At 40.5% G+C, this 15764-nt stretch overlaps 1 protein-coding gene across 1 annotated transcript in view; it reads left to right on the forward strand.

Moving 5' to 3' along the window:
• The window catches only part of fras1 (Fraser extracellular matrix complex subunit 1), a 214319-nt gene that overhangs the window by 135984 nt on the left and 62571 nt on the right, over positions 1-15764 (forward strand). Inside the window, exons 26-28 of the mRNA XM_068311677.1 lie at positions 1569-1866; positions 7353-7437; positions 12778-13101. Coding sequence (XP_068167778.1) covers positions 1569-1866; positions 7353-7437; positions 12778-13101 — 707 coding nt within the window. The remainder of the gene's footprint in view (positions 1-1568; positions 1867-7352; positions 7438-12777; positions 13102-15764) is intronic.

Below are 15764 nucleotides of genomic sequence, written 5' to 3' on the forward strand. Positions count from 1 at the left end.
TTGTTCAGGTAGTTGAAGCTGCGTGAAATGCTACATAAATGTACCATACACTTTGCAATCTGATGCGTGCAAGTCAAAGCATCACAATGAATTGAGTATTCTAATTATATGTAGATTAAATCAAGAAAGTCATATGAATAATACAAATGACCTCCAGACGTCACATAAAAACAAATCCACATAGTTGATCCACATGGCTGGTTGCTAGGCAACAGACCATTAACCAAGGCATACATCAGTGAAGCTAGCAGAAAGATTCCTGCACCTGATGCTGTGGGACTGAGCCAAGTTGTGAAATGTTAATGTACAACCAGTGTTACAGCTCATTAAATATGTGGTCCTTGTTGTCTAATTAATTTAACAGCAACAAGTATGCTAATTCACATTTTAGCTAGAAAAAACACCTCATAGTGACAGTCATGTGGTGTCTATGATGGAATCAGAGTTCTAATATCAATTTTTGTTAATGTTTTCATGAGAAAATGTTTTAACCTAATGGACAAAAACAGAATTAACTTTTAAACCCTTGTTGGTTCGTGTTTATGAAAGACATACGTTACAGAAATGCAATGGCCATCACTAATCATGTTTCTTGCCACAGTTCCAACAAGTCTATTTAAAGAAAGGTTCTGCTGTCTTGTCAGTTCAACTAGAATTACAAATTACAACATACAGTGCTGCACAAGAGGACTTTTTATTCAGTATTGTGCTAATTAGCACTCTTGAACTTTGAAAAGAGCTTTCTCTGCAGATTCAGGTCATTAGAGGAGTCTTGTACTTTCATGTTCGAACAGTGGCTGTCAACCTGTAAGCAGAGAGGCCTGAGGCCTGCAGCAGCACAACGATTTAGTACAAAATTTAATTCTAATAGAATTAATTTCATCAAGTGTCCCTATGGGTGATAAATGTTTGTTAATGTCACATTTGTCAGCCTCTAGGCTTCCACTAATATACAAGTTGATCAAATGTAACAAATGTCTGGAGAGGAAATACATTTTTCCAACCAAGACAAAAAGTTTGGAAGCTAGTTTTTTAAATTATGAACTAATTTCAAAATATAATTACATTGCCAAAGGTTTAATATTTTAGAATATCCATTAACACTCTTACAGGAGGTAATGTGGTTAGTATGTTGCATCTTAAAAGAGCTGATCTTTAAAAACTTCCTTAAGCAAAGTAAGATCCAATTAAAACCAGCCCCTAAAATGCCATGTCAAGATTGCTCATGCTAATCATGATTTCATTCCCCTACACACACACGCACACAAGCACGCACCTACGCACAGGCAACAAGAATAACACACAACTTTTCTTCTGTTCCCCATTTTGTTATTTATTAATATTAACAGATGCATTTATTTGTAATAATGTTATTTACAACATTCCTCATTATTTGTGCCAGACTTCTTTCTTTGCAGGAATCAAAGTTGTATTTTGTGTCAGATGTCTTCAGCTTCTCTTTCATAAAAGCAACAAAGATAATTCATTTAGTCTCTCTCTCCCTCTCCCCCCCCCTCTCTCTCCCCCTCCCTCCCTCCCTCTTTCCTTCTTCTTTTTCCTCCTCTCAGTGAATATCCACCAACCTGTTCTTCAGGTCAATGGTTCCCTCCTGGTTCCCCTTGGTGGATTTGCCCCACTACCCCACAGCTTGCTGCAGGTGAAGGACCCAGACAGTCCGTCTGAACAGCATGTTTTCCAACTTGTTCATGGCCCGAGTAATGGATGGTTGGTCACGGTGAGAAGAGATGAAGGAGAGAACGGGGGTCGAGGAGAGACAGTACGAGAACTGAGCAGGGACGACAACTTTTCCTGGGAGGAGCTGAGAGCTGGCCGTGTCCGGTTTAGACACCTAAAAGGCAAAGCCAGGTCAGTAGGTCTGGCTTTCTAATACTGATGACGTAAAGGAAAAACTTATATTGCTTCAGAAAGCGACAGTGCTACATGTCAGTTATTGGCGTTGGTTTCTATTTCTATAGCATCTGAAGGTGGAAGATGTGAAATGGAGAATAAGGCAGGAAAAATCACCTTTGGTGAAGCATGAACAATGTCATTTTTGAGGCAGAACGTTTGTCTCAGAAGAAGATTGTGTTGGACATTTTAAAGGCTCAGTCATTCTGTTATCCATGCATATGATGCCAAATTTCATATCATTCCATGATTTCTAAGATAAACATGTGCACCATGATACTACTGTATTACCAGCAATACATTGAAAATGTGACCCATTTGTTTTTACACATGATCTCGTATTCTTTCCCTCATTTCTTAAAATACCATTTTCAAAATTTAACTAAATATATACAGATAGATTTTATTTTTGATTAATTTTGCTCTTGCTTCTAGATCCAGCTCATGGCCTACAAAAATACCCTTCTGTTGAAAAAAATATACTAGCATTGAATTTAACTTAACCAATCTTAATATCCTCATGTTTCTTATTACAGCCATGTTTCCAAAGAACCTGTATAAATGCACACATAAAGTAAAGTTCTGACCCTAGTCATTGAAAAGAAGGCAGTGCAAGCAGGAACTCACATTCCTCATGGAATTATTAGCAGAGATACATGAATCTCTGTAAACTTCTTTCTGTGAATTTACACTACAGTAGTGACTGTTGAATAATTAATGTGTGCAAAATTTTGTGTGTAGTTGTTGCTTGACCTTTTCCACCATTTCCACTACTACAGAAGGAACAGATACTTACTGCCAGCAGTTGAGTGTAAAGAGAGTCTCTAGATAAAGGAAAGACTATCAATAGAAGATGATGATTATACAGTCCATAATCATTGTGATTACAGCTGGTCGAGAATATTATTTATTAAAAGTGTTAATGAAAAATATGTCTAATTTCGAAGCTTTTGATGAACATGAAATGCCACCATTTCAGAACCAAACTTTTACTGCAGGCATGCTGTGGTCAACATAATAATCTCACAGCAATACGGTTCTGGATGAAGCTCCTAAACTTTTCTGTGAACATGTGGGTTTTCTGCATGAATTCTGACTTCCTCCCACAGTCCTGAGTCATGACAAAGACTGTGTTTTGTGTGTTAAAGCTGGCAAATCTGTTGGTTATAGTAAATAAAGATAATTACATTGAACAGAAAGGCATCTGGCAATGTAGCCGCAAGAGGACACAAGCCAGTGTCTTATTGTGCCATTCCGAAGCCCGGATAAATACAGAGGGTTGCGTCAGGAAGGGCATCCGGCGTAAAACTTTTGCCAAATCAAACATGCGAATCAAACCTATGACTTCAATACCAAATTGGTCGAGGCCCAGGTTAACAACGACCGCCATCGGCGCTGTTGACCTACATAACGCCGGTGAGTATAGGACTTAGAGTAGGGATGTTGAATGTTGGACCTATGATAGGAAAAGGTAGAGAGTTGGTTGACATGATGCAGAGGAGGAAGGTAGACATACTGTGTCTCCAGGAGACCAGGTGGAAAGGTAGCAATGCTAGAAGTTTAGGAGCAGGGTTCAAGTTGTTCTATCATGGTGTAGATAGGAAGAGAAATGGAGTAGGAGTTATCTTGAAGGAGGAGTTTGTTAGGAATGTCCTGGAGGTAAAAAGCGTGTCAGATAGAGTGATGAGTCTGAAGCTAGAAATCGAAGTTGTGATGATCAATGTTGTTCATGGGCATGCTCCACAGGTAGTATGTGAGCTGGAGTAGAAGGAGAAATTCTGGTTGGACTTTGATGAAGTGATGGTGCAGACTTTAATGGACATGTTGGTGCGGGAAACAGAGGTGATGAGGAGGTGATGGGCAGGTTTGGTATCCAGGAGAGGAACGCAGAAGGACAGATGGTAGTTGACTTTGCAAAAAGGATGGAAATGGCTACCGTGAATACTTTCTTCCAGAAGAGGCAAGAATATAGGGTGACCTATAAGAATGGTCGTAGGAGCACACAGGTAGACTACATGTTGTGTAGACGGTGTAATCTGAAGGAGATCAGTGACTGTAAAGTAGTGGTAGGCGATAGTGTAGCCAAACAGCATACGATGGTGGTGTGTAGGATGACTCTGGTGGTAAGGAAGATGAACAGGACGAAATGGTGGAAGCTGAAAAAGGAAGAGTGTTGCATGACTTTTAGGAGGGAGTTAAGACAGATTCTGGGTGGTCAGGAGGTGCTGCCAGATGACTGGACAACTACAGCTAATGTGATCAGGGAGACAGGTAGGAGAGTACTTGGTGTGTCATCTGGAAGGAAATTAGATAAGGAGATGTGGTGGTGGAATGAGGAGGTACAGGAGTGTATACAGAGAACGAGGTTAGCTAAGAAGAAGTGGGACACTGAGAGGACTGAGAAGAGTAGACAGGAGTACAGGGAAATGCAGCGTACCGTGAAGGTAGAGGTAGCAAAAGCCAAACAAGGGGCTTATGACAACTTGTATGCTAGGTTGGACAGTAAGGAGGGAGATACTGATCTATACAGGTTGGCGAGACAGAGATGGGAAGGACATGCAGCAGGTTAGGGTGATTAAGGATAGGGATGGAAGTCTATTGACAGGGGCCAGTAGTGTGATGGGAAGATGGAAAGAGTACTTTGAAGAGTTGATGAACGTGAAAATTGAGAGAGAACAAAGACTAGAAGAGGTGACTGTTGTGGACCAGGAAGTAGCAAAGATTAGTCAGGATGAAGTGAGGAGGGCACTGAAGAGGATGAGGAGTGGAAAGGCAGTTGGTCCTGATGATATGCCTGTAGAGGTTTGGAAGTGTCTAGGAGAGGTGGCAGTAGAGTTTCTGACTGGGTTGTTCAACAGGATCTTAGATAGTGAGAAGATGCCTGAGGAATGGAGGAGAAGTGTGCTGGTGCCCATTTTTAAGAACAAGGGAGATGTGCAGAGTTGTGGCAACTACAGAGGAATAAAGCTGATGAGCCATACAATGAAGTTATGGGAGAGAGTAGTGGAAGCTAGACTAAGAGCAGACGTGAGCATTTGTGAGCAGCAGTATGGTTTCATGCTAAAAAGAGTACTACAGATGCAGTATTTGCTTTGAGGATGTTGATAGAGAAGTACAGAGAAGGCCAAATGGAGCTGCATTGTGTTTTTGTGGATCTGGAGAAAGCTTATGACAGGGTGCCCAGAGAGGAACTGTGGTAATGTATGAGGAAGTCTGGAGTGGTAGAAAAGTATGTTAAAGTGGTGCAGGACATGTATGAGGACTCTAGGACAGGGGTGAGGTGTGCTGTAGGTGTGACAGAGGAGTTCAAGGTGGAGGTGGGACTGCATCAGGGATCAGCTCTGAGCCCCTTCTTGTTCGCTATGGTGATGGACAGGCTGACAGACGAGATTAGACAGGAATCTCCATGGACTATGATGTTTGCAGATGGCATTGTGATCTGTAGTGAGAGCAGGGAACAGGTGGAGGAGAAGCTAGAGAGGTGGAGGTTTGTCCTGGAAAGAAGAGGAATGAAGGTTAGCCGCAGTAAGACAGAGTACATGTGTGTGAATGAGAGGGACCCAAGTGGAAGAGTGAGGTTACAGGGAGAAGAGATCAAGAAGGTGGAGGATTTTAAGTACTTAGGGTCAACAAACTGTGGTGATACCAGCAATGTTGTTTGGCAAAACAGTGTCACTGAGGAAAAGACAGGAGACAGAGTTGGAGGTAGCAGAGATGAAGATGCTGAGGTTCTTTCTGGGAGTGACCAGGAAGGATAGGATCAGGAATGAGTACATCAGAGGGACAGCACATGTTAGAGGTTTTGGAGATAAAGTCAGAGAGGCCAGACTGAGATGGTTTGGACATGTCCAGAGGAGAGATAGTGAATATATTGGTAGAAGGATGCTGAGTTTTGAACTGCCAGGCAGGAGACCTAGAGGAAGACCAAAGAGGAGGTTTATGGATGTAGTGAAAGAGAGAGTTTTTCCCCCTGAAAACTCTGCAGCAGTTTGTATTTGAGCTCACTGGCTGTTCATCCACCTAGAAATGGACTTATTTAAGACATTAGTCAATCCTCATTAAGCCCGTCTGACCTCGACTGACAGCATGCCAGTGAAGTAGCAAAATGTGGTCTTCTGCCCAGTTTTGAGCCATTAGAATAATCAAAATCTAGATGTTATGGTCATTTTTTTCAAATTATGTGGAGTAGGCAGTAATTAGTGGAGACAGAGAGCAGCAAACAAATGTGTTTTGTGTTTGATTCCCTGAAGCATTAATGTGTCCAAAGGAAAAAACATGGACTACATCCAATTTCTCCAGTGAAGAAAAAGGTGATGGTGAAACATATAATCCTGGAAAATTAATTTCAATAATTTCATTATTCAGTAAATGTATTTATATTTAAAGTACCTCAGGAGGACACGCCAAGTGTCGATACAATAATAGAAACAGAATATTATTTCGCATGTAAAGTGGTGTTTCATGAGAAATAAGCTATACAAAGAAATTCCGTCCAAAAATTTTAATTGCTAAAACCCTAAACAAATGCTCAAGTGATGTGACAGCTGTTACATTATTCAGGTTCTCTCCTAGATGTGACAATTAACAAAATTTGATAGTTGAAAATATATTTTTATATACTTATTTTAATCCCTGCAGGGAAATTAGTGGCACACTCTAGTTAGTTGAAATCATGCATACATATGTATGTACAGGCCCTGCACACACAAACACACACACACACACACACACACACACACACACACACACACACACACACACACACACACACACACACACACACACACACACACACACACACACACACACACACACACACACACACACACACACACAGGGGGCCTGTACGAATAAAGGGGAGGTAGAGTAGCGAGCAGTTCCTTCATGGTGCGCCCCAAATGACCAACTTGTAAGGGGGACGGCGTCTTGCTCAAGCGCGCCTCGGCAGTGCTCTGGAGTTGAGCTGACATCTCCCACAGTCAGCTCACCTCTGGGTGATGTTTTATGGGCGGGAGCAGGAATCAAACCGCCTATCTTGCCCACGACCCGCTCTCCTGCCCACCCTACCACTGAACCACTGCCGCCCCAATAAATAGCTTTAAGAATGTACAGTATTAAATGAAGGATGAATTATAAAGAGGAACAAGGTCTCTCACGTAGCATTACGGCTTGTCAGTGAGCATTCAAGCTTTACTAGAGGCCATGTGGAAAGTAACTTGGCACTTGAATGCATAGACAATAGTTTAACCTCACAGGACCAATTTTCAGGCTGTTTCTAGGTCATGCTCGCTTAGAGTTCGTCAAGAAAAGAGAGAGTGAGTAATCTATAAGCTGTTCGAGGTTGTTTCTTAAATGAACTGCTTTCAAGGATTTAAAAATATCTGTTTTCTTTTCTTTTCTTTTCTTTTCTTTACTTTTCTTCTCTTTTGTACTCTTCTCTTTAGGTCTGGTGAATTCACTTTGCGTGTTGCTGACCCCCAGCTGTTTTCTAAACCTGAAACCATTCAGGTCCAAGCTGTGTCCATGCAGGTAACATAAAGAACACACTTTTCTTCACTCTCCTCTATTTGATCTGGTACTGTCTTTGACACTCACAGCATTGTGTAAGGTGACATTAATGGTTGTATTTCCTGACGGATATAATAAAGATAACTTTAATAGCAGAGAAGGTCAATTATAAACATTACAAATACTAGAGAAGAGTAGTGAGCACACATTTGTTTCACAAGTGAGCTTATTGTTAAGTGGTAGACTGTCATGTTTGGTGCTTTGGGGTTAAATGTCAAGTTGATACTCAGAGTTGATTTTCGTGCAGAGAATTCACGTCAGAGAGAAACAGCACTTAAAAGCAGCCTGGTTCATGGATGAAGTGTACTGCTGCTGCTCACTCGACCTCATGCGTGCATGCTGTTATTATCTTGTTTTGATACAAATCAATATCTGAGAGGTGGGAATAAAACATTCGTTGGAAGACTAGTTGAGGAACAACAAGCTGTCTGGTACACATGGTAGATGTGAGACAAAACTACTGTATATTTTATCTATCCATCCATTTTCAATACCACTTCTTCTGCTGTTGTGGATCGCAGTGTGCTGGAGCCTATTCCAACCGACTGGGGGCACGAGGCAGGGTACACTTGAGGTGCACAACGGGGCCACATGCAGACAAACACTCATGCACACACTCATACCTACGGGAAATTGGAGAGTGGCTAATTTGCCTGAAAAACATGTTTTTGGATTAAGAGGAAGCCTGAGAACCCGGAGAGAACCTGGCACAGACACGGTTAGAACATGCGAACTGCACGCAGAGGGGAACGCGAACCGGGAACAGCAACAGCACTGCGCCATCGTGCCGACCAGTATATTGTATTTTGTTTCGAATTTCTCTCTTTAATGCCAACACCGTGTCTTGACAGCTACACTTGGAGATCTGAATGAGACAACAGTACCTTATGTAGAAGATGTGTGCATGCCTGGCATGTTTTACAAATTTATCCATTGCATATCAGGAGATTAATCTGTACAAATGGAGTATGCAGATGGGTGGAGCGGTAACCTTTATAGGAAAACAAGCAGCACACCACCACTGTTAATCTTATAAATCTGGCAGCTCATTTTTTATAGTTTAACCATTTTTTTGTTGTTGTTTTGCTGCATCGTCCAAGCTGCATCCCTCCCTGTTTTGAGGCTTTTGTCCCTACTGAGTAACACTGGCAGTCTAATGTCAGACTAACTGACTGACCTCTTAAATTGACCTCTGTCTTTGTCACAAACTTGGAAATTAATGAGGAATGAGGGGATTTGTCAATGGATGACGGGTGTTACTCTACTGTGTACATTAGTGTGTGCTTGTGTGTGTCTGTATGCGTATTAAAATGAACAAAACGGTTGAGTGATGGTGGCACATAAAGACTGTGTACCTAAGGGGTCAAAGCAATGACTGTGCCATAAAGAAGAGCAGAGCTAAAATTATATTTAGGGGAACTAAGTAATGATGCAATTCCCCGAGTGGAAAATGATTTATTAGTTTATCAGGACAAACAAAATTTGTATCTGTCGCTGAGCACAGACTCCGAAAAAGCACCCTTAGTGCTGTTAAATAGATGTAAATAATGATAAAAGTAATTAGAATTATAGATTATCATAATAAAACAGAAAATGAGCGTATGTATGTGACAAATCTTTTTCTGACACTGAAAGGCTGCAAACTTTAAATGAGAAAAAATTTATCTAAAGTTAAGTCAGTTTTATTTGGATTGTCCGAAATCACAACAACAACATAAAAAAAAAGGGGGAGGGGGTCTGTCTGCATTTCACCTGTCCTGAAAACTGTTCATCTGATGCACTTTAAACTTGACATGTGAGTTGCAGGGGGCCTATTTATTTGTGACAAGCTTCATATTAATTCTCGTAGCATATAAACTGAGGAACATTACTTTGTGCAGCAACTTTGCAGAAACAGAGCAATACCACATGAAAAAGGTGGGGGCTACATAAACAATATCAGGGCATAGAAAACATGTATGAAAACAATAAAGAAGAAAACACTATGCAATGCAATGCTAGACTTCTTTTTTTTTTTCTTATGTCAGCTTTTAAATTAGCATTGCGGTTGAGGTAGTGGTTGAAAATGATTGAGAGGAGCCAGAGCTTTTGGGTCTGTTGTGTGGTATCTACTTAATTACACTTGATTAGCTCAAATGTATTTGGCAAAATGAGAAGAAGCAGAAGATAACTCCAGTGCAGTAATTTATGCGCATAACTCAACTTCAGTGATTGTCTTTTGACTGACAGGCTTTCAACATATACAATTTTATTTTGCCATTTGAGATAAATGTGTTTAGTGTGTTCAGAACATCTGAGGTTGAGGCAATAATAATAATGACTCGTGAGGTCTTTGAACATGGAAACCGTCGTTTGCCTCCAATTCTTGTCAGCGTCTTAAAAACGTTACAGCGATCCATCTGTAACAATAATTAAGTACGGTAAATCCATCGGCCCAAACTTTATTCATTCATTCATTCATTCATTCACTAATTAATTGAAGACACTACAATATTTTTTGTGGCTTCAGTTTGAGGAGATTTTGAAAACCACCAGTTTTGCCATGATGCTTTTCCAATGTTAAATCTGCATAAATGTGAAAGCACATGTGCTGCATAGGCAATATAAGAGAGAATTTCACAGGCAAACCGCATTGTACATCGGGCAAAAAAAGTGTGACAAAAAGTGTGCTTATGCAACCATTATAGCGTAAGTAAAGGATGAAAAAAAGGAAATTGCCTCTTGAAATTTCTGTTAGAGCCTCAGCTTGTGAGTGCCTCTGATTGTAATAGCCTCAGGAATGAAAGATCTCAGCTGCAGATGCCTTTTCCCACTTCTGACAGGAGTGTCTGGGAAAAAAAAAAGCTGGTATCTGCTAATGTCATGTCTTTAAAGGTGGTCTCAGACAAATCATATTTTGTGTTGCCGAGTCCATGAAGGCTTAAAGTTTCTGAGACTGTCTGGTGACACAATCTCAACTAAGAACTAAGCTGTTCTGCCCTGAGCTGTCAGTCAATACTGAGGCATCTTCTGCATAGAGCTTTTTCTTGATGAAACTCTGAGTGGTATCAAAAAGTAAAACTAAAATGTACAGAATAAAACATAGCATATAAAACCAAAATGATTAGATTAAATTAGCCATTATACCCCCCAACGTTTTCCACTGTTGTGACAGCTTGCTGTAGATAAAATCAGAAGAAGATAGGGTTGCTACAAACCAAGAGCCGTACAAGCAAACAGGGTAAAGAAATGGACCTTGGAAATGCTTCCATTCATGTTTTCATGCCTCTGAAGTCCATATAGTATGAACAGACCAACAAGAACAAATCACCTAACCCTGACCGTAACAAAAAGTAAAGAGTGGGGTCGCACAAAGGCAGGTTTTTTTCATCTTCTTAAATTATTGCAGAGTCCCTTGGCCCCATTGGTGATGACAGTTCATTCTCAAATATGAACCTCACCTCGTCCTCACCCGCAAGGTGAGGATTAAAGGTTAGCCCTCCTACTTGAGTGCTCCTGTGTTTGTTTCCTTTTGCCTCGGGGCAACAGTTATGCTGGTCGCATTTAGCGAGATTGCTTGTCTTAGCACGATGAAAATGCAGCACACTCTCAGCCCCTACCAACAAATCCTAAACCTTTTGTTGTCTTCCTATGACTTTCAGACGTGACGGAACAGGATTTTGGATGTGTGCCTGAGAGCCCAGTCAAATTTCTCCTGTGTAATATTCCTCTGATGTAAAAATGTGTCGTGAAAGAGCCCCCCAAACGTAACACAAAGTGTGAGGGGCCATGGATAACAACATGTTCCCTTGATTTTAAGCTGGTTCAGCTCTGTGTGTAACAGTATTAGCCAGAGGTCACTTTGGCTAGAAGACTCACAGTGTGAATGTTTTCTACTTCCCACAAGTTATTTTTTGCTCTGTGGTTCCAGCTTGTTTGTACATCCCTTTGCTTCAGCTGCTGCTTTACAGGCAAAATGCTGGAACTCAGCCACCAGCCATTCTAAGCAACAAATTAGCATTCTCCTGAGCAGTTCGGAGCTCTCTGCCCAACAAATGGTTTGATGTAGGGACATGGGATAGTGACATCTCCTAAGGGACAGCCCATCCATCTCTACCTGTGGCACAATTGCTGTTAAACCACACTGCTGCACCTCTCGGTGTGGTGTCATATTAAAATGAAATGCATCAGTGCTGTTTATATTTGGCTTCTAGTTGCTTTTTTTCTTTATTTAATTTATTTTCTGTTCGGTATCCAAATACAGGCAACACAGAAATGCAAATACACATCTATCCTTGTGGAAGTGTTTCATTGTCTGGTTCTAAAATTAGCTTTTAATCTCAAGAGATTATGTAAAAGCAGTAACGGGGAAAATATGCAGGACACATGTAGGAAGTGCTCAGAAAAAAGCTATCACAATATGTAAAGAAATATTGAAACGTATCATTGCTTGCTTACCTTTTGATTATAACAGTGTGGAAATTCAAACCGTATCTGTATGATATATAAAATATTATCATCTTATTTTGTTGAACTGTTGTGGGCAGAAAGAAACAACAATACAACTCTGATATCCCAGAGGAAACTGTTACTGACAAACATTTTAGCAAAAGTTACCAACCTAGTGACCCTCATGAAGGTTGGATGACTCACTCATTCGCTCTGCGTAGGCTAGATAAGCCAAATAAGGCTAAAGGCTATATGTAACCTAAGGTATTGGATGAGGTGAAACATTTTGTTAAAGTCCAGTGGACTGATTTAAACAGCTGTGGACTGAGATCCTACAAAACCCTAAGATAATGGGGTTTTTTTCAATTTAATTTTTTTTTAAGAGGCAAAGTTCTTCTTTAAAAAAGTATCGTGGCTCAGAAATGCTGTGTGTCTGTCTTTTTGAAAGATAGTGTTACAAGAGAGGCAGGTCAGATCATACCATTGCTCACAGTAGGTGGCCTCCTGCTGCTCTTAAAATTACTTTATTAAAGAGATGAAGCTTTTCTGCCGGTGTGATAAAACTTCAGTACAGCTGACTGCAGTTTAATGAAACTGCCTGCTTAACCACTTCATCACCCTCATGTCTCCATTTTCCTCAATGACAGGACACCACACCCCCAATGCCCTGGAAAAAAAATCATGTGACGTTCCAGTTGTGTTTGGAGGGTCTTCTTGGTGTAGTTTCAACCTGCCTTTAGAAATTCAGAAATTTATTCTTTGCTCTGAAACTTTGCTTACCGTAATAAATAACTTTGTGAATAGAGTGTCTTTCTGTCTGTGCAGTAAATCATGTTATAACCCTCCATTCCTTTATGTTTGAATCTTGTCTAGCCTCCAAAGGTCGTGACTCTTGCTCCATTACCCATAGAGGACCGAGGCGCCATAGCAACCATCACGAAATCAGTCCTGCAAGTTGATGACCCTGACAACTCGGCTGATGTCCTGGTCATGGTCCTTGAACCGCCACGTTTTGGCCGACTGACCCATCTCCATGGTGACCGAACACTTAGTCGATTCAAGCTGGAGGAGCTGTCACGGGAGCAGATCCAGTACATTCATGACAGCTCAGAGGCAGCAGAGGATGGGATGGTGTTGCAGGTCAACGACGGGCACAGCTACGTGAATGTTCTCCTCCAGGTCAACATTAATCACAAGGTAGGATGGGAGGGAGTAATTACTTTATTTGTGTACAGTATAAGAAGGAGGTTTTAGTGTTTTGTAAGACAAAACTTGATTCTAAGGAACAATAACTAACAACAGACAGCCTCTTGTTGAGTCTGTTATAAAAGAAACCACCGGTATTTGTAAAATTGTTGCTTACAACCAAGGCGTGCGTTCAACACATTTTTAACAATATCAAATACATATTGGAAAAAACATTTTAAAGGCTCTCTGTTGTTTAATATGAAGTTCTGTACTCTACCCTCACTGGTTTCAGATGCCTCTGCAGAGGGAGAAGACTTGCATTCATCCTTTATTAATACTGGATGACGTTTATAGTACACAGCTGAGTTGAGGTAGTTTATTGCACCTCAATGGTCCAGTATCTCCTCGAGAATTATAAGTTATTTGGTCAACAAAAAACTAAATTTAAAAAAGCAAAACTAACCAATAGATTTTAAACTTTAACAAGTACTTCTGTTGACAAACCCACAAAAAATTCACTCCTGTGAAGCAGTCGTAGAATCATTTTTGCAGTGTTAATGTAGTGGTTTTCAAAAGTTTCTGTTATATAAAAACATTTTCATTGGCTCAAAAAAGAAGCAGATAATATTTTTGCAGCAGCACGAAGTATTTGAAATGATTTAGACTTCATTTCCTGGAAACATATTCTGAGCTTGTCCACTGGCAGGAGGAAACGCTATAATGTGTGGATGCATCAAAACCAAATGTGAAAATATGTCTCCCTTGTAATCAGTTTAAAATGGGATAAATGTCACACCCAATACATGTGTGAGTTATTAAAATTAGCTCTAGGATCATTCTGTATATTCCTTTCCTCGGGACTTCCAGGATTCAGTAGATAATAAAATGTAGATATGAAATGAATCAGTGATGTGCGGTTGAGGTTCGTAACTGTTGAGGCACTGACATCATCATAATCAGATGAAGATGTTTACAGACATACTAACCTACAGTGTAGCTTATTCACCATTTGATAAGCAACGGTGAGTGGGTTATTTTTAAAGTCTCGTATCAGAATTATTTACACAAAGAAACTGTAACCACAAATAAGCACATTTGATTAAAAAAAAGTGTTACATTGTTCCCTACATGTTTATGTTATGTTCACTTATAAATGAAGTCCGTGCACAGCTCCTTCTGAGCAAAAGCATCGAAAAAATTTTGAGTTGAGATATGTACTCCTCCATTTTTATAGTAAGGCAAGGTGAGCGGAAAACAAATAAATGGCTGCACTTGACTCGCTGACTACAGATCGAATTTGCTGTCACTTCTTCTGCGGCCGAGGAAGTGTATCCTTGGCTCAATCCCTGGGATCACCAGCGCCCCCTACCATGAGGCAGGAGAATTGCGTGTCTCACTTCGTGGCTTTTTCCAGCTGTTTCAGGACCGCTCAACTCATGAAAGATGTTACACACATGCAGTTGTTGACAAAAAAACACTGTACATTATGTACATTAGCTAAATTATGGAAATTTTGTTCATAGAGCAAATATATAGAGAGGTAGCATTACTGTCTCACTGTTTAGCTACCAGCACAGCTAGCCGAGTCATTACACAATCCGTGGTGAGGCTCGGCTGGCTGGTGCCTCACCGCAGGTCTCCTCTCAGTCTTTCAGTGGTAGGTGTGAAAATTCAGCGATTTTGAGTAAAAATACTGTAAAATGGGTGACATTAAACGGAAAATAACTATATAATACACATCACTGGATAAATATAACCACTTGCTGTCATTTATTTCTTCCATTTTCTATTTTTTTGTTTCATTATCCTCCCCTGACCGCACGTCACTGAAATGAACACACTTGTTAGACCAAAGTGGTTACGTACCAGGTGATGTTGTTTCTGTCTCTGCACATTTCTTTTTGAAATTATTCATCTGTAGCAGCTGTAAGACCTCAAAATAGTCCTTTTGTTTTCAGTTCACTACATAGTTGAGTAATTGCATTTCTCTGTGAAACACATTTTGACATCCATGCTATTCCCTTAAACTCCTTTAAGCATCTCGCCTGTTAGCGTTCATCACCATGACTTTGCTTGACGGGTCCTCGCAGTCTGCTCTGTTGACTTTATCCCAGAAAGCACTTTGCTGGAGGCGCAGGCTGATCCTCACATATTTAAATACTGTTACACAAAGAACAGGACAGGGTTTCACACTGGCAGCTGTTATCCCTTCTCTTTCATTGCTTCAGGTGAGGCTTTTATGACGGCGATATAATCATCCGGCCACCATGGCTGTGGGAAGGGCTGGGGGTGTTTGGCATGACATGGATTTGGTAGCTCACCCAGTTACCAAGCATATGGAGTCAAAAGGGGGCAAGATGGGGCCTGCTCTCAGTTCTGTCTCGACAAACACACATCAGACATAACCACATACATAAATGTGTGTGATGTAATTGTACAGATCAGTTTAACTTCTCAGGGTTAGCATTATTTGGTTCAAGCCAGAGTTAAATAGGTTTAAGGTCTGTCAGGGCTGTGTTGTGTTGACAATATAAAGAAATGTCAAGATGAGAACACACTAATGAGCATGCTTAAGGATTTCCTTAATTAATCTAAAATGTGGTCATAAAAAATTGATTTGATGTGTATTTTTTCTCCTTCAAGTGAAATTTCACATCAGTCAGATCTGAGAC

Source organism: Antennarius striatus, chromosome 3 (genome assembly GCF_040054535.1).
Source record: "Antennarius striatus isolate MH-2024 chromosome 3, ASM4005453v1, whole genome shotgun sequence".
Classification (NCBI taxonomy): domain Eukaryota; kingdom Metazoa; phylum Chordata; class Actinopteri; order Lophiiformes; family Antennariidae; genus Antennarius; species Antennarius striatus.